This window comes from Delphinapterus leucas, chromosome 1, assembly GCF_059928025.1.
Source record: "Delphinapterus leucas isolate spDelLeu-1000000601 "Yukka" chromosome 1, BTC_Dleu_Yukka2, whole genome shotgun sequence".
In the NCBI taxonomy this organism is placed as follows: Eukaryota; Metazoa; Chordata; class Mammalia; order Artiodactyla; family Monodontidae; genus Delphinapterus; species Delphinapterus leucas.
In genome coordinates, this window is record NC_143129.1 from 160274850 (window position 1) to 160295426 (window position 20577).

At 53.6% G+C, this 20577-nt stretch overlaps 1 protein-coding gene across 1 annotated transcript; it reads left to right on the top strand.

Annotated features, from left to right (window-relative positions):
* The first annotated feature begins 2617 nt into the window (after positions 1-2617).
* On the top strand, positions 2618-19615 carry RSPO1 (R-spondin 1). The gene is made up of 5 exons (XM_022574962.2): positions 2618-3443; positions 14089-14280; positions 16318-16467; positions 16761-16949; positions 17656-19615. The coding sequence occupies exons 1-5, from the start codon at positions 3350-3352 to the stop codon at positions 17817-17819; spliced, it is 789 nt and encodes a 262-aa protein (XP_022430670.2). The 5' UTR covers positions 2618-3349; the 3' UTR covers positions 17820-19615.
* The last annotated feature ends 962 nt before the right edge of the window (positions 19616-20577 follow it).

Below are 20577 nucleotides of genomic sequence, written 5' to 3' on the forward strand. Positions count from 1 at the left end.
GTCATGAATGTGAATCCCTCACCCCGACCCTGGCAGAGACAACATGCCCCTCCTCACCCCCATGGATGCCTGAGACCTTGATCACTGCCAGCAGTTCCCATTGCTGGCTCTGCCGGTGCAGAGTGATGGGCCTCCAAATAGGACCTGCCTGTGCCATGTAGCCAAAGGGTCAGAGGAACCGAGGGAAAAGAGACAGGCTACTTAGAAGAGAGTCATTAGCTCCTATCCCCTCTCTCAGCCTTGGTCCAAGGTTGTCTGTGTGTGTGTACCCACTGCATATGTGTGGGGGGGGATGGGGTGGGGGGAGGGGGCAGGGACCTCCTCTCTGGAAGGATGTGGATTCAGGGACCTGTGACCTTCTGGGGCTTGGTACTGCAGCATTCCTAGTCTGAGACCTGTCCTGCCTTTAAAATCAGATATCACATAAAATTCAGAGTTTTCCACTTCTCTTTTAAAAAATCAGAAGATCTAGCAACGTGGAACCAGTATTTTTGCCTATCAACTGTCAGTTGGAATGGAAGAGCAGATGCTCCCTTTGGATGGGACATTTGCCCTCCAGTTCACCCTCTCCACACCCAGTGTCCCTCCTATTTGTTGCTTGTATCCCTGATAGAATGAACTCTTAGCTCCTTTCCAGGGTTGATTCTGTATTGAAACTCTTCCTATCCAGTGATGGGCAAGGAAGGCCAGTGCCACTTTCTCCAGTGACATTCAGATCTGCAGCCTCCTCCCCATTTCCCTGCTGAGATCATGGTTTGATGGGGATACTGGTGGGAGTGGGTTGGAAGATCCTCCCTGGCAAGGACCAGACTGAAAGCTAAGACCCAGGAGGACTGAGGGGGAAGTAGAGGGAGGGAGAGGAAGGGTGATAACATTTGCTGTGCACTAACTCTGAAGTACCAGGCACCGTGCTGGGCAGGTAGAGGGAGTGCAGAGATGCATAGACCTGTTCTACCCCAAGGACCCAGGGCTACTGATCACACAGTGAGACCAAAGCCTCACACACTCAGGATTTAACACCAGCTTTGTCCGATGCGGTCTTCCTCCAGTGTTTGTCAAGTTTAAGGACTCAGGGCACCCTGAGAATGCATCTGCCAGGGGTCCTCAGACCTCAGTTTGAGACAGGCCACCATTAAAGTTTAACCCTATCACTCTGAGTGATCACTGGGGCCAAGGCAATCAACCATAAAGATAAATGCAAATATGGAAATGGCATAAGAGTGCTCAATGTTAAGATAAGTATCCAGATGGTATGAAAACTCTTTCTATTGCTTTTTAGATGGCCATCAGAAGGTGGACACAAAATGCAGTCTTGGTCATAGAAAATACAGCATTTACTGAGTCCCTATGTGCCAGGCACCGTTCTGAGCAGTTTCATGTATTAACTCACTTAAGCTCTAAAAACAACAACCACCCTCTTGTAGATAAAGAAACTGAGGCTCAGACCAGCTACGCAACTAGCCTAAGGTAACAACTAATGAGTAGCAGAGGCAACATTCAAAGCCAGGCAGTCTGACTCTGAAGTTTATGACCTTAACCATCATACTCTACGGCCAGCGTCTGGGATTGTGTACTTGGAGCTGAAGACCCCGGTTTGATAAGCTCAGCCGGACGTCTGCAATCTGTGGGTGATGGAAGTGTGTGGTGGGGGCTGGAGAAGGCGGGAAGGCTCTGGCGGTTCACGCAGGGAGTACTGGAAGGGCAGGTAGGGGCTGGCAGCTGACGGGGCGCTTGGGGGTGGCTGGGGGCATCTCCGCAGGCTCGGGCCACAGCACCAGGTGGGATCCATCAGTCTCATGTAAACACTTCTCACAAGCAGCTTAACCACTTGAGTGTGTCTGGCCTTCAAAGCCGGTGGGAGAGGCCAAGGAGGGAGTGCTGAACTCCCTTGTGGGATAATGATTTATCTCCCATGCAGGTGGGCTCTCCTGGGGCCTCCCTGGAGGCGAAGGGGGAAAGGATTGGGACGGGGTTGGGAGGGACACCTCCGCTCTAGCATTTCAGCTTTCTCATTCGTTAAGCCAAAACTCAGCCGGCTCTCAGAGCAAACCTGTGAAATATTTATCCCCATTTCATAGATGAGGAAACTGAGGTTCAGAGAGGCTAAGTGACTTGTCCAAGGGCATCTTAAGCAGCCGGTGGGAGGGTGATGCTTCTCTGGCATCTACAAAGCTTCTCTAAGGCTCTCTGTTTCCTCCCGTCCCTGTGTGGGTGTGGGTGTGTGTGCAGCAAGTGTGTGGGCCAATGGCCGTGCAGGCATCTGTTGTGAAAGTGTGCGATACTGTGAGTGGGAAGTGGGTTTTCGTCCCCTGACTCCCAGGTTGGGCTCCAACTTCCCAGACACATTTCACCGGGGAGGGACCAGCTCCCCCTGCCCCCATCACCCGGGCCAGCGGGTCCACAGACCTGGCTCTCGCTGGGCAGGGGGATTATCCCCATTCTCTGTGTCTCTGGCCAGGGCGGGCGTCGCTGCCTCTTTTATCCTTTCACAAAGGCCAGGCCCGCAGGGCCTGCTGTGTCAGAGTTTCTGTGGCCAGGGGAAACCTTACTTCCTTTTCTCCCGCCAAGCCCAGAGGGCCATGCAGGGTCTGCCAGCTTGTCGGGAGCCACTGCTCTAGCTCCAGGCAGGTGAAAGGCACATTGGTGACTCAGCACTGGGGAGAGAAGGCTGAAGGGTCACTCACAGAAGGACAGAGAGAGCTGCTCTTTAAGAGACACGATGTTACTGCAGCATGAAGTCTGTAGGGTAGACCTAAAGAAGGACTTCCTAACATTGGGCAGGTCGGAAACCAGGCAGCTGGTTTCCAGTGATCCACAAGTTTGATTTGAGTGTCCACCATATTCCAACTACTTGGGTAGCCAACTCCCATCCCATGTTAGGGACTCTTACAAGATAGGAAGAGGAGCAGATTTCTCCTACAGGGGCGCCAGGTGGGTAACTTGTAATGTCCAAACATTCTGAGTTCTCACAGTCTCCTGGGTAGGGGACCGCATGGGAGCATAGGTGGCATAGGTTGGGGGGTCCCATGTTTCCCCAGAATTAACCCTTCTCTCTCCTCCCCCAACAGGTTGGTTTTTGGAGGTGTCCCTGCTGAAGGACAAAGAGTTCTCCCATGTGACACCCCAAGGTGCCTTTGAGGAAAGCTCTCTGGACCTCCTTATGGGCTGATGGAGAAGTGGGCTCCCCACACCCTCTCTGTCCCCAGCTGAGATTATGGTGGATTTGGGATACAGCCCAGGCCTGGGCCTCCTGCTGCTGACCCAGCCCCGGAGGCGTTAGCAAGAGCCCCGTGCCATCCACCCCCCAGAGACCACCCCTCCCACCAGGGGCCTGAGCTGGCGAGTGACTATGCGGCTTGGGCTGTGTGTGGTGGCCCTGGTTCTGAGCTGGATGCATCTCGCTGCCGGCAGCCGGGGGATCAAGGGGAAGAGGCAGAGGCGGAGTGAGTAACGGATGCGGCTGGACCACCGTGGGCCTTGGGAGTGGTGGTGGTGAGGGTGCTGTCTGGGGACTAGGGCCTTTGGTCGTTTCATTCTATGATGACCATTGCAGATTTCTACTTTGTCTATTACATTACTCAGTAGATTATCCTGTTTGTGGATTATCCAGTTTGTGGATTAATTTATTGAGATTACCCACTCTGTAGATTACTCACTCTGTCTGTTTTCCCCTTTGTAGACTCTGCTTTCTAGATTAACCCCTCTCTTGTGAGGGTCCAGTTTGTGGATTCTGCCCTTTGATATAACACCAGCTTTGTGTGGTATCCATGGAAGTGCTTCCCGGCCCGGTGCTCCTGGGGTGCTGTGTCCCCCCTTTATGGACAGGAGTTCAGGGCTCCTTTCTTTTAGTGGCGTCTGAAGTGCAGCCCTTAACCCCTCGGGGCCAGGAACCCCACACAGCCTCGTGGTGGGCAACAGACGTCCCTGCCCAGATCACGGGGCAGAAACAATGGAGCAGAGAAGGTCGTGGGACAGTCCACTGCAGTGGTTTTTAACCCTGCCCAGTGGGATTCAGAGATGTGTGCCGGGGGGTGAAGGGGAGGCCATGGGCGGGAGGCTGGCCCCCCCACCTTCAAACCAGAGCAGCTTCCCTCTTCCCTGCTTTTGGGAAGATTCCACGTAAGATGTCATTGGAGGAAAGGGTCTTCACAGCCTAAAAAAATTAAATCCTGTCATTGTACAGATGGGAAAACTGAGGCTAAGAAAGGGGAAGAGATGATATTCCAAAGGACACACAGTCAGTATTGGAACCCAGGTCTCCTGGTCCCTGTGAGCCCAGTCTTCTTGAAAACAGAGCCTGAAGGAGTTTACCTGTCCCCACCATCCTCGCCGTCCCTCCCAGGATCCCATCCTAGGCAGTCCTGAGAGCAGGTCCCCCATGCTCCACTTGATGCCTCCAGGGATGGGGGTTCAGTACCTGCCATCGTGTCGTGGGAGTGGCCACTGCGTGTGAGGGACAGTGCCAGGGAGTGGGGTGGAGGCCCGACCCAAGCCTATCTGTCTCTCAGCATCCCCCGGAAGAGATGTCACGCCCCCAGGCAGACAGCTCCTCTGAAGTCTAGTCCGACCATCTCTTGCTTCACTTCTGAGGCCTTCCGACCGAGGTCCGCCAGGAAAGGTTGAAAGGCAATGGAGTTTGGTTGGGTCTCCACGGGAGTGGCCAAGGCCAGAACCCAGCCCAGAGAGAGAAGCTCAGAGAACTGGTGAAGCTGAAAATCCCTGGCTTAACAAACAATTAGAGACGGTTAGGTTCAATCAGCAGTGAGGCCTTGATTTTCCTCCCTTCTCATCTGTTGTGGCCAGTATTTTGGACTCCACGGGCCAGATGCGGTTTAGTGATTTATAATCAGTCTCCTGCATTTCCGAGAGGAGAGAAAGAATGCGAGAGGCCACTCATCCTCATGTGATGTGCACTAGTGGTCACGCTTCCACTGGTGAGCCGCACACTCACCTACACCGGGGGGGGTGTCAGAAGACCTGGGTTCATCTCTTGCACTAAAAAAAGAGAAAAGTACTGGTCTGGCCATCAGAATGGGCCACTCCCAGCAACAGCCAGTCAAATGCAGCGATTTTGATGTGCCCACTTTTGATAGAGCCACATCTCCCAGCCTCAACAGCATTTAGCCCAGTGTTTATTACCAAACGGTGTCACTGACAGACATCCTCGATCACCATCAAGGATGCGACGAGGTTGGGGAGAGGTGTGGGAAAGACTCAAGATGCAACGAGGGTCCAAAATGGACAGAAGCTCGGGGGGGATATGGGGGTAGACGTTGCTAGGCAATACTTGTGAAATTATAACCATAAAGCTGCAAGTGTGATTGTATAGGAATACAGTGAGGGTTACATGAGATAATAGGTACACATATTGTGAAACCTTTGTGAAATATCAAGCTCTGTATGGTCAGGATGCATGTCGTGGTTTTTTTTTGTTTTTTGTTTTTTTTAGCGGTACGCGGGCCTCTCACTGCTGTGGCCTCTCCCGTTGCGGAGCACAGGCTCCGGACGCGCAGGCTCAGCGGCCATGGCTCACGGGCCCAGCCGCTCCGTGGCATGTGGGATCTTCCTGGACCGGGGCACGAACCCGTGTCCCCCGCATCGGCAGGCGGACTCTCAACCACTGCGCCACCAGAAAGCACTTTTTAAAAAATTTTTATTGGAGTATAGTTGATTTACAATGTTGTGTTAGTTTCAGGTATACAGCAAAGTGAATCAGTTACACATATACATATATCCGCTCTTTTCAATGCGTATCATTATTATATAAACAACCTGTGGACCATTTTGCCCCAGGGTTTCCATGGGAGTGGAGGAGGGAAGAAAGGATGGAGACAGCACGTGTGGCTGCTCTGGCCCCTAGCACGTGCAAGGGCAGTGGGCAGCCTGGGGGGCAGAGGCAGGCTTGCTGTGTATATGAGCCTCAGGTCTGTCGACGCTGCCATCCCGTGACTGCATGCCAGTGGGGCCACCAGAAGCCACCCAGTATAGCCCTGATCCAGAGCCACACACCAGTTTTGAGCCCAGAAATGTGTGATCTTAGGTCTGAGAGATGGTGTCCCTGCAGAGAGGGGAGAAGTTTAGCTGTGAGTCCTAAACCCTGACAGGGCGTCCTCCTCCTGTCCCACTCACTGAGGACACCTCCCCTCCCCGAACCCTCTCTTCACTCACCCTCACTGGCCCTTGCCCTCTGCTGACCGTCTCCCCACCTGTATTTCCTGCCCATCACGGAGCCATCTTTCCCTCACCATGCCTCTCACTGAGTGCCCCTCCCCTTACTGAGACCCTTCTCCCATCTGATTCCTGGGCCCCTTCACTCAGTCCTGCCCCCCATGAAGCCTGCATTCTTTCACTGAACCCTGACTCTTCCAGAAGCTGGACTCCCCGTTTTTTAAATTAATTTTTATTGGAATATAGTTGATCCACAATGCTGTGTTAGCTTCCGCCTCACGGCAAAGTGAACCAGCCACACGTGTACATAAATCCACTCTCTTCCAGATTCTCCTCCCGTACAAGTCACGACAGAACACTGAGTAGAGTTCCCTGGGCTATACAGCATGTCCTTATTAGTTATCTATTTTATATATACTAGTGTATATATGTCAATCCCAATCTCCCAATTCATCCCTCCCCTCCCCTTCCCCCTTGGTAACCATAAGTTTGTTTTCTACAGCTGTGACTCTATTCCTGTTTTGTAAATATGTTCATTGGTACCACTTTTTTAGATTGCACATGTAAGGATATCATATCATATTTGTCTTTCTCTGGACTCCCCTTTTTGCCCCTTCTCACTGCCCAGTCCTCCAACTGGAGCCTTCCTCCCCTCCGCCACTAACCATCTGTAGAATCCCTCTTCCCTGGCTGAAGCCCCATTCACTCCTTGGGCCATTCCCCACTCGCCCGTTGCGAACCCCCAGAGCCCGGCCCCGGGTGGCAGAGACGGATCATGAGGAGCCCGTGGGTGAAGGGGGAAGAGGCAATTTAACCTGGCGTGGAGGATGTGGAAAGGAACCACGAGGGCTGCGAGGGCCCAGAGGGAGTGACTCCTGAGATGTGATTTTAAAGATGAAGTTGATGTGCAGGCAAGGGAGTGGGGGGGTGGGGGAGGCGGAGGGCACTCCAGGCAGGCGACCAGCCTGTCCGAAGGTGAGGAGTTGGGACGCGGCACAGACTGTGCAGGAAATGGGGTGCAGCTAGGGGTAGCTAGAGGAGTGGTTTCTGGGTGCAGTTCTAGGGAGCCCTGAGGTTTTCACTGGAGCCGCCCTGCTCATTCTGTGTTGTACGTGGATGCTCTTTTCTACTGAGAAGAAGGGTTGTGCTGTTAAAACAAAAAGCTGAATGCCCATAGGGTAGAGCAACGGAAGCTGCCTGGGCTGAGGGAGCATCCTGGGAGCGATGCCGCACAAGTGGGCAGAGGTCGGAGGGTGGAGCGCTTGGTACCTGCCAGGCTGAGGAGCTGGCCCTTGACCTGACTTGAGCTGTGGGTAATGAGGACCCACGGAGAGGTCTGAATTAGGGGAGCAGTGTGGTGTGGCTGCAGGACAGGGCGAGGGGAGGTGGCTCGAGATGGGAGGCAAACAGGCCAGTTAAAGTCTATTTGGGCCCAGTCGAGGAAAAAGTGTAGGTCTAAACTAAGCTCACAGCTGAGTTAAAGGATGCCGGATCTTCCCGGGGGATGTGCCCAGGGCACCAGGAATGGGCACATCTCCTGGGAGAGCATGTGGCCTCAACACGCTCAGCGAGGTGTCAGTTCCTGTCACCCCCCCTGCCCTGCCCTTGCCCCCACCCACTTAACTCCGGGCTCTCTCACCGAGTCTAATTCCTCCAAGACTAGATACCACCCCCAAACAAAGGTCAGCCCTCCTCTGGGTCATGGAGAGTTCCCCTCCCTTGGCATTGACCTTCACCCAACCCCCCGTAACTCCTCATTCCTATCCTGTATTGCTCCCCACACTTTATCAAGCCCCCCAGTAAGCTCCATCCGTATAACCCCCTCCCTGAGCCTCTGCCTCACTCATCACATCCTCAGCCCTACATTCTGTGGAGCCTCACCCCTTACTGGGCTCCCATTCAGAAACAAGACAGGCTCCACCCTCCAAAGCTCTTTCTAATGAGAAGCAAAGACATATTAACAGATAATAACGACACAAGGTGACGTCTACCATGATGGATTCAAGTACTGGGGGCAGGGAACACACAGAAATACTCCATCCAGATTTTACATGGAGGTGAGATCAATGGAGACTTCCTGTAGGAGGTGACCTTAGTTCTGAGGCTTGAAAGAGTTAAGCTCAAGAGGAGGCAGAGGGTGTTCCAGGCAGAAGGACCAGCTTGAGCAAAGGCACAGAGATGTGAAGTAGTGTGATGTGTTCAGAGGAACAAAAATAATTCCATATTGCTTAGAGGTAGTGTGAAGAGATGAGGTGGATGGGATCTGCCTATGGAAGATTTTTAGGCCAGGTGGAAGAGTGGGGTATTAATTCTGCAGCCAATAGGGAGCTATTGATGGGTTTTAGGCAGGGGTGTGACACCATCAGAATTGGGGCTTTGGAAGGATCTCGAGATGAGAAAGTTGGGGACCTGGGAGAAGTGAAGTCCCTGGAGAGCAGGCACTGTGGCCAGAAGCCATTCTTCAGCAGGGTGGGGGCTGAGCCACCCTGGGGCAAGGCCTGACTGTAGAAACATCAGCCCGAAAGGGGTTTGCATGGGGATGAAGGGGCGAGAAGCACCAGGGAAGGGAGGAGGACACAGCCTTGCCTTCCTGGCTCATGCACTCAGGCTCCACTGAGTGCCTGCGAGTGGGGGCAGTAGGGTGGGGGTGGGAAGGGCAGAACTGCATGAGGGGGTTTTGTGAAGAGCTTGGAAGGAGGCTCCATCGGCTCCCTGAGCGCTCTCCCCATCACTGAGCCCACCCATCCTCAGCCAGGCTCCAGCCCTGCCAGGCAGCCTCCCCTGCACGCAACCCTCCTGCCAGGGGCACAGAAGCCCGAGGCAGCATTTCAGATTGTGAATCTGACCACGCCCTTCTGAGGTCCCTTTCCCTGTCAATAGACTAAAGCCCTATTTTCCATTCTGTGGATGCCCTCGGATGGTCAGTGCCTCAGAGCCTTTGCACAGGCTGTTTCTCCTGTCTGCACGCCCTCTTCACCTAGCCTGCCGCATAAGGGCACGCCCTTCATCGCTCCTAGTCCCCACAGTGTGCAGCCAGCCCTAGGCGGGCGTTTGTTGCTACATCTCCACATCCCCAGTTCCTAGCAGTTCTGACACGTGTTAGGTGTGCGGTGAACGTCTGTGGAATGAATGAGCCTGTTTCTCCCTTTGAATCATTATGTAACCTCTGCCCATACCCAGCATCTTCCTTGGACACCCCCGACCCCGGCACACACAGAGCCCCCTCCACTCTGGCTTTCCATCCGCTCGCTGCCTATCTATTCGCCTCACTAAGCCGAGAACACCCTTTGGTTCCCATTCCCCTTGATAAGTGTCTCTTTCCTCATCGGACTGCCCCTGCCCATCACCAAGCCCCTCTCCTCCTTGCTGAGCACCACTCTCCCTTCCTGAGCCCCCAAACCTCATGGAGCTCAGCTCCCTAGTCTCTTGTCCCTGACCCCAGCCCCAAGCCTCAAGGCCTGTCTTACCACCTGAGCTCTGTATCTTGACCCTCTCATATCCTTGGGTCTTCACTCCATCACTTCACCCTGCCTCTGTCTTGTGATCACATTCCCCACCCCCAGCTGGCCTCTCCTTTCTGTCTGTGTTCCCTGACCCCCTCTGTCCCTCTCCTCACTTTACCCCCCCCCCCACACCTCTATCCCCTCCACTCACTCTTCAGCCCCCTGTGGTTTGGCTGGCATCCCACCACTCCACCAAACTGCCTTTGTTGAGGTCACCCAATCACCTCTTAGTGCACATGTTGTAGATTTGCCCAGGGCTCCCCACTCACGGTCTCCTCCCAGCCCCGGTCCCCACAGATCTCGCCCTTTTCCACTCGGTTTCCATCCCCCACCCCCGTCAATGTCCTTCCATCTCTCCAGCTATTCCTTCTCAGCTTCTTTCCGGGCACCTTCCTCTACTTGTGTGTTGAATGCGAGTACTGCCCGGGCTGCAGTTCTTGATCCTCTTCTCAAGCTGCACAGCTCCTTCCCCCAGGACGCTTTCCTCTCCCACGGATTTAACCCCCAATGATGGCTCCCAGGACGGATCCCTGAGTTCTCTCCCTTCTCCATAGCCAGTCTCTTGAATGAGATGGTTCTCTTTCCTCACCTTCCTTTACCCTTCAGCCACTGCCCTCCACTCTCCACCCCCACCAGGGATGCCATTCCTTACGTGGCTGATTTGTGGCTGTTTGTGGCTGATTTCTTACGTGACATCTCAGAAACGTTTGGCGTTGGACTCCCCGCTCCCCCCTTGAGTGTCCTCTTCTCTTGGCTTCCGTGATGCAGCAAGCTTCTGAGTGTCCCTACCTGTCTGGGTCCTCCTCAGCCCCTTAGTTGGCCCTTCTTTTTCTGTCCTTCTCTTCAATGGCTAATGCCTTTTCTCACTGTCTGTACCCTCTCTCCTAGTCATCTCACGGACCTCAAGGCCTTTGATGACTGTTTTATATTAAGGGCTCCGTGTCTCCATCTCCAGGCAAAATGTTTCTCTTGACTTCCAGACCCACAGGTTCAGCTGCCTAGTAGACACCTCCCCCCGGATGTCTCATGAGAACCACAAACTCAACACAAGTCATCATTTCCTCCACCCAGATCTGCTCTTCCTCCTGTGGGCCCTCTCTTGGTGAAGGACCAACGGCTACCCCACCACCCAAGCCCAACGCCTAGGCATCACCCTTGACATGTGCTTTCCCCGGGCTCTCACCCCACGTCCAGTTCATCACCTAGTCTCATTGATTCTACCGTCTGAATATCTCACCTCTGTCTACACCTGTCCATCCTCTTGCTTCAGCTCCATCTCTTTGAACCTGGGAGTCCTCCTCCCTCCAGGTTTGCCATCCCTACAATCTGGTCTCCACACCACAGAGTGATCTTTCTAAACTGGAATCCTGGCCATGTCTCCTGTTTTAAAGCCCCCGGGGATTCCTCATGGCCTTTAGGGTAACGTCCATACTCCTTTATAAGGGTTTGAGGCTGTTCCTCCTTTGGCCCCTGCTTCCCTCTCCACTCACTCCACACACCAGCCACGCTGAACTAATTTCAGATCCCCCACGGACCACACTTTCTCTTGCATGTCACTGAGAGCTCTGAAGGCAGATGCACACAGAGATCTGTTGTTGGTTGAGTGGGGGGCGGGCAGCAGGATTCTGAGAAGGCCCTTTGCAAATCTGTCCTTAACAGTAGTGATAAGGAAGGAATAAATGAGTTACGGGAGCCTAGTGATAGAGGCCCACAGCTGGGACACCTGGATGACTTTGGTTTTTGAAACCAAGACAAAAACCCAGAAGGAGAATTCATTTCAATAGTGACTTAAATAAAAACCTGGAGTATAGACAACTTCATATCTTTGAAGTAAAAGTGGTACTAAAATCAATAGTGACATTAATTTGTAATACAGCTGAATAATGGCCCGAAGTAGAAAACTAATCCCAAGGGGGCTCCCTCATAACTTCGACACCACATTTGGAGCCTTTCTTTTTTCTCTTACAATGACCCAACCAACAAGAATGATATTAAGTTTTGTGGGGTTTTTTGCGGTACGCGGGCCTCTCACTGCTGTGGCCCCTCCCGCGGCGGAGCACAGGCTCCGGACGCGCAGGCTCAGCGGCCATGGCTTACAGGCCCAGCCACTCCATGGCACGTGGGATCCTCCCGGACCGGGGCACGAACCCGTGTCCCCTGCATCGGCAGGCGGACTCTCAACCACTGCGCCACCAGGGAAGCCCCAATATTAAGTTTTAAATTCATTGATTAATTAAATGGTAACGTTGACTCTATATAAATAAATAAATTCTCTATTTAAAAAAATCAGTCTGACCATGCTTTCAGTTTGCATGTCACCTTGTATTGTCCTACCCCCTGGCTTTCATAAACTTTGTCCCCTCTGCCTGGAACACGTACTGGCGGTGAAGCCTTGTTTAAGTAATTCGACCTCTCCATTTCCTCATCTGTGAGAAAGAGGATGAAATAAAAGTAGTAGTACCCCCCTCATGGGTTGTGAGGCTCAAATGAGTTAATACTTGTAAAGCACTGAGAGCAGTGCCTGCCACAGCCTGAGCTCTGGGTCCTCCGTTGCAGCACGACCCCTGGCCATCTCTGTTCTGATTCCCCTGGCTCTCTGCCTCCAGCCTGTATCTACAGCACCTCGCTGCCTGGTTCCTCTTTTAGTGACTGGCCCCACTCATCCCCTATGCCAGAACCCCGGGAAGCACCGCAGCCTCCTCCCGCTACGCTTGGTCACCATGACCACACTGATTGCTTCCCCTAAGCAACTCTCAGATCGTTTTCTCTTTATCTCCCCTGAACAGAACTTGGTTTAAGACTTTCTCATCTTTCTCACCTGGATGATCAGGTTAGCTTCCTCCCTAAAGGTCCTCTAGTCTCTGGTCTCTCCCCAGGCTGCAGAGGAAGCTTTCCAACATGTAAATCAGACTGGGTGTTTCTCCTGCTTAAAACTTGCCAATGACTTCCTTTTGTCAGATCAGCTCTCAGGAAGATGGCCCCCAAACTCTGCAAAACAAGGGTTCTGTGGCCAAAATGTCTCAGAGGTGCAGTTCACTCTTTCCCCATTTTACAGAGTCACTCTAATTCATAGGAGCCTAATAAAGGCTGCAAAAAGTCCTGCAGTAAAGAATCCTGTTTAGACTTGTTGGATCCGGTGGTTCTCAGTCTCACCTGGTGCAATGGCCTTTTCTCCACATCCTTCTATGAACATTTAGGGGAATCACATTCCAAGGAATACTCTTTGGGAAATGCTGCCCGACAGGATGGAATTCAAGTCCATTGGCATGATATAAAAGGCCCCTCCTGATAGGACACCATATCTTTCCCTCGTACTCCAAATTATCCGCAATTCCCTTGGGGTCATTCTGCACCTCTGTGGTCTTGCCCCTGGAGGGCCCTTGTCTCCACTTCCCAATGGACAAATCACTACTTATTCTTCAACAGCTGGCCCAAATGGTACCTCCTCTGTGACTCCTTCCTCCCTTATTTCTGGGTCCTCTATCGCTTGGCCTTGTGGCTGCCAGCATGTTCCTGGTTGCGGGTCTGTCTGCACCCCTGAGAGATTAGTTCAGCTTGGCCAGGCGTCTTTCTCTCCACGTTGCCAGCACTCACACCGCACATGGTACCTGGGAGGGGCCAGGTGAGTGTTGGTTGAACAAGTGAATGAGGAAACAAGATCAAAGGTCTGAGACTCGACGCTGGGGCTGGGGACCACGTTGGCTCAAAGGATGGTTCCAACCTCAGCACCTTTGACATCTTGGGCCACATTGTTTTTGTAGGAGCTGCCCCCCCGGCATCGTAGGATGTTTAGCGGCCTCCCTGGCCTCTGTCCCCCAGATGCCACTAGCAACCCCCCCCGCCGCCCCCCCCAGTGTGATAATCAAAACGTCTCTAGACTTTGCCAAATGTCCTCTGGGGAGCAGACTCATCTCTGCTTGAGAGCACTGTTCTAGATGCAGGTTATTCCAGCTGTCTTCCTGTCTCTGGGCAGGTGGCCTCTTTCTCATTATGCCTCTCGTCCTTAAAATTTTCTCAAGGATGAAAGCCCTCCATCCATACCTGAGGCTGAGCTTTCCTTCCTCTGGGGTGGGGGTGGGGGTGAGGGAATGTGTAAATTCCAGGATGGGTGCAGCTTCAGTGCCTCCTCTGGGGATGATGGAGCAAGCCTGGAGGGTGAGTTTGTGTTGTACCTGGACCTAAAGAGGCATTTAGGGTGGGTGGCAGCTCTTGCTGTGCTAGCTCCCTTGAAAGCAGATACTGGGGAGGTTTATAAAGCAGCCTTGCAGAGAGCTACCAGCCTGGCCTGTGCTTTCTGAGAAGCACATTCATTCTACGGGCTGAAACTCCTGTCTACCCACTTCCCATCCTTGTGGGATTCTGGGAAAGATGGAGGTCTCTCCCACAGCTGCCTCTCACCCTTGCTCCATCCTTGCAGTCAGCGCCGAGGGGAGCCAGGCCTGTGCCAAAGGCTGTGAGCTCTGTTCGGAGGTCAACGGCTGCCTTAAGTGCTCACCCAAGCTGTTCATCTTGCTGGAGAGGAGCGACATCCGCCAGGTGGGCGTCTGCTTGCCGTCCTGCCCACCTGGATACTTTGATGCCCGCAACCCTGACATGAACAAGTGCATCAGTGAGTGTGGGCGGGGCTGGGTAAGGGCACCGGAAGCTCTGGACATGGGGCGGGGGTGGGGTGGGGCGGTGCTTTGAACTGTTGATGGACTACAAGAGAAATAGAGGGATACTGAGGAGGGGAGTTCTTGATTTAAAAATCCAGCTGCTGACCGGACCTCTCCCCAGACATCCCACCCACGTTTCCAACCCATACCATAGCCACATCTCCTCCCTCCAGACCTGCGCTGACCTGTATTGGGTCACTCTCAGTGTCCCAACCCATCACCCAGGCCACAGACCTGAGAGCCAACCTCTCGTTTATGCCCCCACCCCATCCATCCAATAACCAAATTGTGCCTCCTTCATCTTCTTTCCGTCCTCACTGCCGTGGTCTTATTCAGGGTCCCATCACGTCCCCTCCACCCTCCCCCTGCACTGCAGCCAGAAAGGTGCCTCTGCGACACGTCCCTCCACCCTCCCCCTGCACTGCGGCCAGAAAGGTGCCTCTGCGACACGTCCCTTCCACCCTCCCTCTGCACTGCGGCCAGAAAGGTGCCTCTGCGACACGTAACCAAAAGATCACTGCTGGCTCCACTGAGGGCAGGGAAATTCAAGCCCTGGTCAGCCTTCTCTCCCCACCCTTTTCCCCCCACTCTTCTCACTCTGCTCCGCTCTCTCGCACCAGCTACCGTCCCACATGCTCCAAGACACATGCTGTCACACCTCCCTCTCGGCTGGGGGACATATGCAGCGAACACTCTCCTGTAAACAATGTCAGTGACCTTCCCATTCTGTTCAGAGCCTTGGAGTTTAGAAGGCATTTCCAGACCTCCTATCAGTTGAGCCTCCCAACCACCTTTGGAGGGAGACGGACTTAAGTGATGGTACCCTTTTCATAGCTGATAACGTCGAGGTCTCAGGGGAAATGACTGATCCAAGTTCAGCCGACTTGGATTCTAATCCCAGCTCTGCTGCTTATTCATTGTGTGACCTTGGGCAAGTCGCAGCCTCTCAAAACCTCATCTTCAAAACGTGGCTGCTTGCTTTTACCCCCCTAGGGCTGTTGTAAGAGTCATGTGGAGGCCCTCAGGGTCTGGCACTCAATAAACAGCTACTGTTATTCTTACTTTTGTTCATATTTTGCCTGCCACCAAACCCAGGAATCAGAGGCCAGGAGGCACAGAGGAGGGTGGGGTGGCATTGGGAAGCTTGTGAGCACGGAGGTAGGACCCTGGGACTGGTCCTTTGGAATCCTGGTCCTCAGGGATTTGGGGTAGGGCGTTCCTGGCTGTGTCAGCTTCTGGGAAACTGTCATCCCAGGCTTCAGGGGCGGAGACTGGGGAGAAGTCAGCTCCACCCACAATCCAGGAGGAGAGAGATTGTGAAAGACCCCTCCAGCTTCTAGCCTAGCCCGGCAACCCACCCTCCCACCACTTCCCCAGAGGAGGGACAGCTGGCAGGAGGGCTTCGGGGAGGGACCCAGGAGTCCAACCAAGGTGGTTCCTGGAAGCCGGCCTTGTAGAGGCAGAGGAATTGGCCCCGGGATTGCTCTCCCCTACTCCAGGCAGATTCTTGCTGCCCCAGGCAGCAGGAGAACCGGGCTCTGGGGTGCTGTGGATGCCCAGCAGTAGGGGGAGAGGAGACCACACAGCCACTCTCGGGGTGTCATTGTATCCCTCGGTTCAGCTCTGATTAGGTGGTCCTCGGGGTGCCGTGAGAGGCTGGGACGCTCCTCTCGCCCCCACTAATCTCCTCTCCTCTGAAACCGGCTCTCTTGGGCCTCCCCTTGGGCTCTCGGGCCTGGGATTGGGCTGGGGCTGAGGTTGGCTGACCGTGGCAAGAGTCCCAGCCAGCCCTCAAGAAAGGCTGCTTTGGCCTCCTCTCCCCCCATCCCCTTGCCTTCCTTTCTCTCCGTCCCAAGACTCCCCTGCGGTAATTGCAGCCCCAGACCCCTGTCCTGCCCTGTGTGAGTGGGCGTGGCTGGGTGGCCACGGGGACCAGGGGAGGCGTCCATCCGCGGCTGAGCCAGAGGCCCCCAATCTGGCCCTCTCCTCAGAATGCAAGATTGAACACTGTGAGGCCTGCTTCAGCCACAACTTCTGCACCAAGTGTAAGGAGAGCTTGTACCTGCACAAGGGCCGCTGCTATCCCGCCTGTCCCGAGGGCTCAGCGGCTGCCAACGGCACCATGGAGTGCAGCAGCCCCGGTAAGGCAGGAAGGCGCGGCGGGCAAACGCTGCGGCCCAGGGTCCAGGACCCCGGAGGAGGGGCGGGCTGGGGGGGTCTGGCCAGGGCGAGCGTGGGCTGGGCCCTGTGCAGCGAAAGCGCATCTCCACCGCCCTCTGAGCTTCCCCTCAGGACTCTTCTGCCTTCTGGGCTAAAGACGCCTCTAGCCTGGGGCTGCGGCTGAAAGCAGATGGGAGGGGCTCCCCTGGGGTACCTGGGGCCAGGGGAGGAGACGTGACCCCCTTGTCCTCTTGCTTCCCTCCCCTCCTGCCAGCGCAATGTGAAATGAGCGAGTGGTCTCTGTGGGGGCCGTGCTCCAAGAAGAAGCAGCTCTGTGGCTTCCGGAGGGGCTCGGAGGAGAGGACACGGAGAGTGCTGCACGCCCCTGGGGGGGACCACACCGTCTGCTCCGACACCAAGGAGACCCGGAGGTGCACGGGGCGGAGGACACCCTGCCCGGAGGGTGAGCTGCGGCCTCACCTCCCTGGGGTCGGGGGTCAGCGCAGCCACGAGAGCTCTGACCCGCTCTGCTTCCTGCCTGTGGCCCAGGAGAGGGCTCAGGCCAGGACCCCATACTGTGCAAACCCATGCCAGACAGAGAGTGGGCCCCGCAGCTGTGTGATGGGCCGGGAAGCTGCTATGGCCCTATCCCTCCCCATTTCTTCTGAGCCAGTGGATGTCGGCACTGGAAGCGCCCTCAGAGGTCAGATGATGGGGACGTAGAAGGGGGTGTTAAGACCCAGAGAGGTGCAGTGATTTGTCCAAGGTCACACAGCCTGCAGGTGGCAATGATGTGGCAGTGTCCCGGGGTGGAGGAGTGGCGGGTTGGGGGGAGGTGTCCTGCCTGTCCCGAGAGCTGCAGTGACCATCTGGGAGATGCCCTCGGCCCATTGGGATCAAAGGTCTGAGGAAGACGTGAGGAAGAGGAGGGCGTCTGGTTCATCGAGGGGTGCAGGGTGAAAAGGCTCACGGGACCCCTTCTCAGTACCCATGTTGCAGCGCCCTCTGCAGTGGCTGCCTCTCAGAGGAGGCCTTGAGGGGACCCCGACTGCCTATGGGCCTCCTCCCCACCTCCCCCCGCCCAGCTTCCTCACCACATTCCTCCTGGGGCCCTTGGCCATGCCCAGGGCCTCCTGCTGTGTCAGGACGCCCTTTGTTGACTCTTACAGGGCAGAAGAGGAGGAAGGGCGGCCAGGGCCGGTGGGAGCATGCCAACAGGAACCCCGGCCGGAAGGAGAACAAGGAGGCGGGCGCCGGTGCTCGGAGACGCAAGGGCCAGCAGCGGCAGCAGCAAGGGACAGTGGGGCCGGTCACCTCTGCGGGGTCCATCTAGGGACACTGTTCAGCGTCCGGGCCCGTGCAGAAAGAGTCCAGCACTGCTCTGTGTGATGAGAGCTTTACCGAACTCGAGCACTGGTGGCAACGCATACACACACTCTCCATACATACACGTACACACAGATACGTGCACACAGACCCCATGTCCAAACGTGTAACTGACATACATGCAAACGTGTGCACGCGCACACGCGGACACACACACACACACAATCGAGGTTACCGGAAGACACTTCTGTCCCTCGGACATCACTGGGTCAGCATGGCAGGGAGGCAGAGGGGTCATCTCTGCCCTGCAGAGGGACTAGTGGCGCACACTTGGTTTGTGATGCTCCCAGTGGGCACATCAGAGAGAACATTTTCCAGCGTCCAAGCCCAAACTCTGCAGAGTGGAGCCTTCTGGAGGAGCTGATAGGACCAGCCTGGTGTGGCAGACCGCAGCCAAAGCTTGAGAGGTGTTCAGCATCTCCAGCTGTGTGACTTTATCTTCGGAGGGTATTGTTACACCTCCATGATCCACACCAGGGCTTTCCTGACTCTGAAAACTGCTTAAAGGTTTATTTCAAATTAAAAATGAAAACCAGATGACAACAGTAGCCACAGGTACCACGTTTCTTTTCAGGGTATGGGGTTGGTAGAGTACACTGGAGCAGGAAATGAATTTCAAGAGACCCCTCCTGGTCTAATTTACAGAAGGTCCAGAGCAGGAAGAAAACTTGGGGGATATGTAGAGCAGTAACCAGATTCTCTACATCTTTGTTACTCAGAGTGTGGTCTGCGGACCAGCATCAACATTATCACTAGGCAGCTTGTTAGAAATGAGAATCTCAGGTCCCATCCCAGACCTGATGAACCAGAGCCTGCATTTTCACAAGGTTCCAAGTGACTGGCATGCACATTCAAGTTTGAGAAACACTGCTTTAATTACCTCTAAGGATGGAACAAAGGTCTCGGCCAGCTTGCAGCAGGAAAGATTCTGGTCAGCTGTAAAGGGAGACTTTCCACCTGGGAGAGGTAGAATCTATACACTGAAGGGCTATAGTGGCACTTCTAGGGGGAGGGAGTGCTTAGGCTCTCTGAGATGGTTGGGGACCGTTGGACGGGAAGGCAGAACAGTGGATAAAATCACTTCTTGTGGTGTTCTGAAGTGTCCACTGGCAGCCATCCGGGCACCAGGCTCTGGATGAATGTTTGGTTTGCAGAGGGGAGCCAGACAGGTGCCTTGCTCTCATGGAACTTAGAGGTTGGTGGGGGAACAGGCATGAATCAAGTAATCATTTGAATAAATGTATAATTATAAATGAGAGGAGTTAAAGGCAGGCAACCACTGAAACATACACAGAGCTATGAAAGTAAATAAAACTAAATAAAAATAAAAGACCCTATCTCGGGGAAGCTTTTTAGAGGGGGTGGCCTTTGAGCCAAGCTCTGAAGGATAAATGTAAGAGTTAACACAAAGACGAGGAACGGCATTCTAGACCAGTGCTGTCCAATAGATATACAATACGAGCCACTTATCTCATTTAACAGTTTTCTAACAGCCACATTTAAAGCGTAAAAAGAAACAGGTGAAGCTAATTTTAATTATATCTTATATTTAACCAAATATATGCAAAATGTTATCTTTTTAACATGTGATCAATATAAAAAGTTATTAGTGAGATATTTTACATTCTTTTTTTAAACTAAGTCTTCAACATTCTGTGTGTATATTTACACTTACAGCGTATCTTAATTCGGACACTAAATTTTCACCAGGAATACTTGATATGTATTTTGATTTAATAAAAATTCAAGTCGAAAAGTAGATTCACATACCCAAAGTGTTTAAAGACTAGGTTAAAAGTTTCTGATAATTGAATTGAATATGTTTAAAATTTTTAATTTAATTAATTGAAATGAAATAACATTAAGAATTCAGTTCTTCAGTTGCACTGGCCACGTTTCAATTGCTCACTAGCCGTATGTGGCTCGTGGCTACTGTATTGGACAGCATAGTCCTAGATAGAGGGCACAACACATACAAGTGTCCTGTGGCAGACAGGAGCTTGGTGTTCAACGAACTGAAAGAAGGCCAATACAGCTGGGAGGCCTGGAGGGCAAGAGAGGTGAGACGTTCCCAGAAAGGTCGCCTAGAGCTGGGTCTTTATTCTCAGAGCCAAGAGAGGCCGCTGAAGAGTTTTAAGCAGCCAGCCCACAGGACCAGATTTGCAAAAGGCAAGTCTGATCATGTCGGCCGTTGTATAGACGACAGATTTTCGGGAAGTTGTTCAGGAGGCTGTTGCTGTCATCCAGGTGAGATGTGGTGGTGACAGTGGAAATGGAGAGAAGAGGACACAATCAGAGGTATCTGGAAAATAAAGTTGGCAGAGTTTGGTGATAAACCGGACATGGAAAAGGGGAGAAAGGGAGAGGGAGGTGTCAAGGACGAAGTCCCCATTTCTGGCTTGAACATCCAGACAGAGGATGGTGCTATGTTCCGAGATGTGGAACTCGTGAGGAAGACCAGTTTGGAAGGAGAAAGAAGACCAAAACTTTGGTTTTGACCCTGTAGAGTTTGAGGTGCCCATGAGACATCCTGGTGACGAGGGTGGGTAGACATTGTGTTGACACAGATACGGGTCTAGAGTGCACAGGGGACGTCTGAGCTGGAATGCCAACTGGCGTAGAGAAGATCACTGGGGCTGTGGGTTGGGAAGAGCCCTGGGTGAAGAGAGGCCTCAGCACCCAGCTCTGGGCCCTCCAAAGATAAA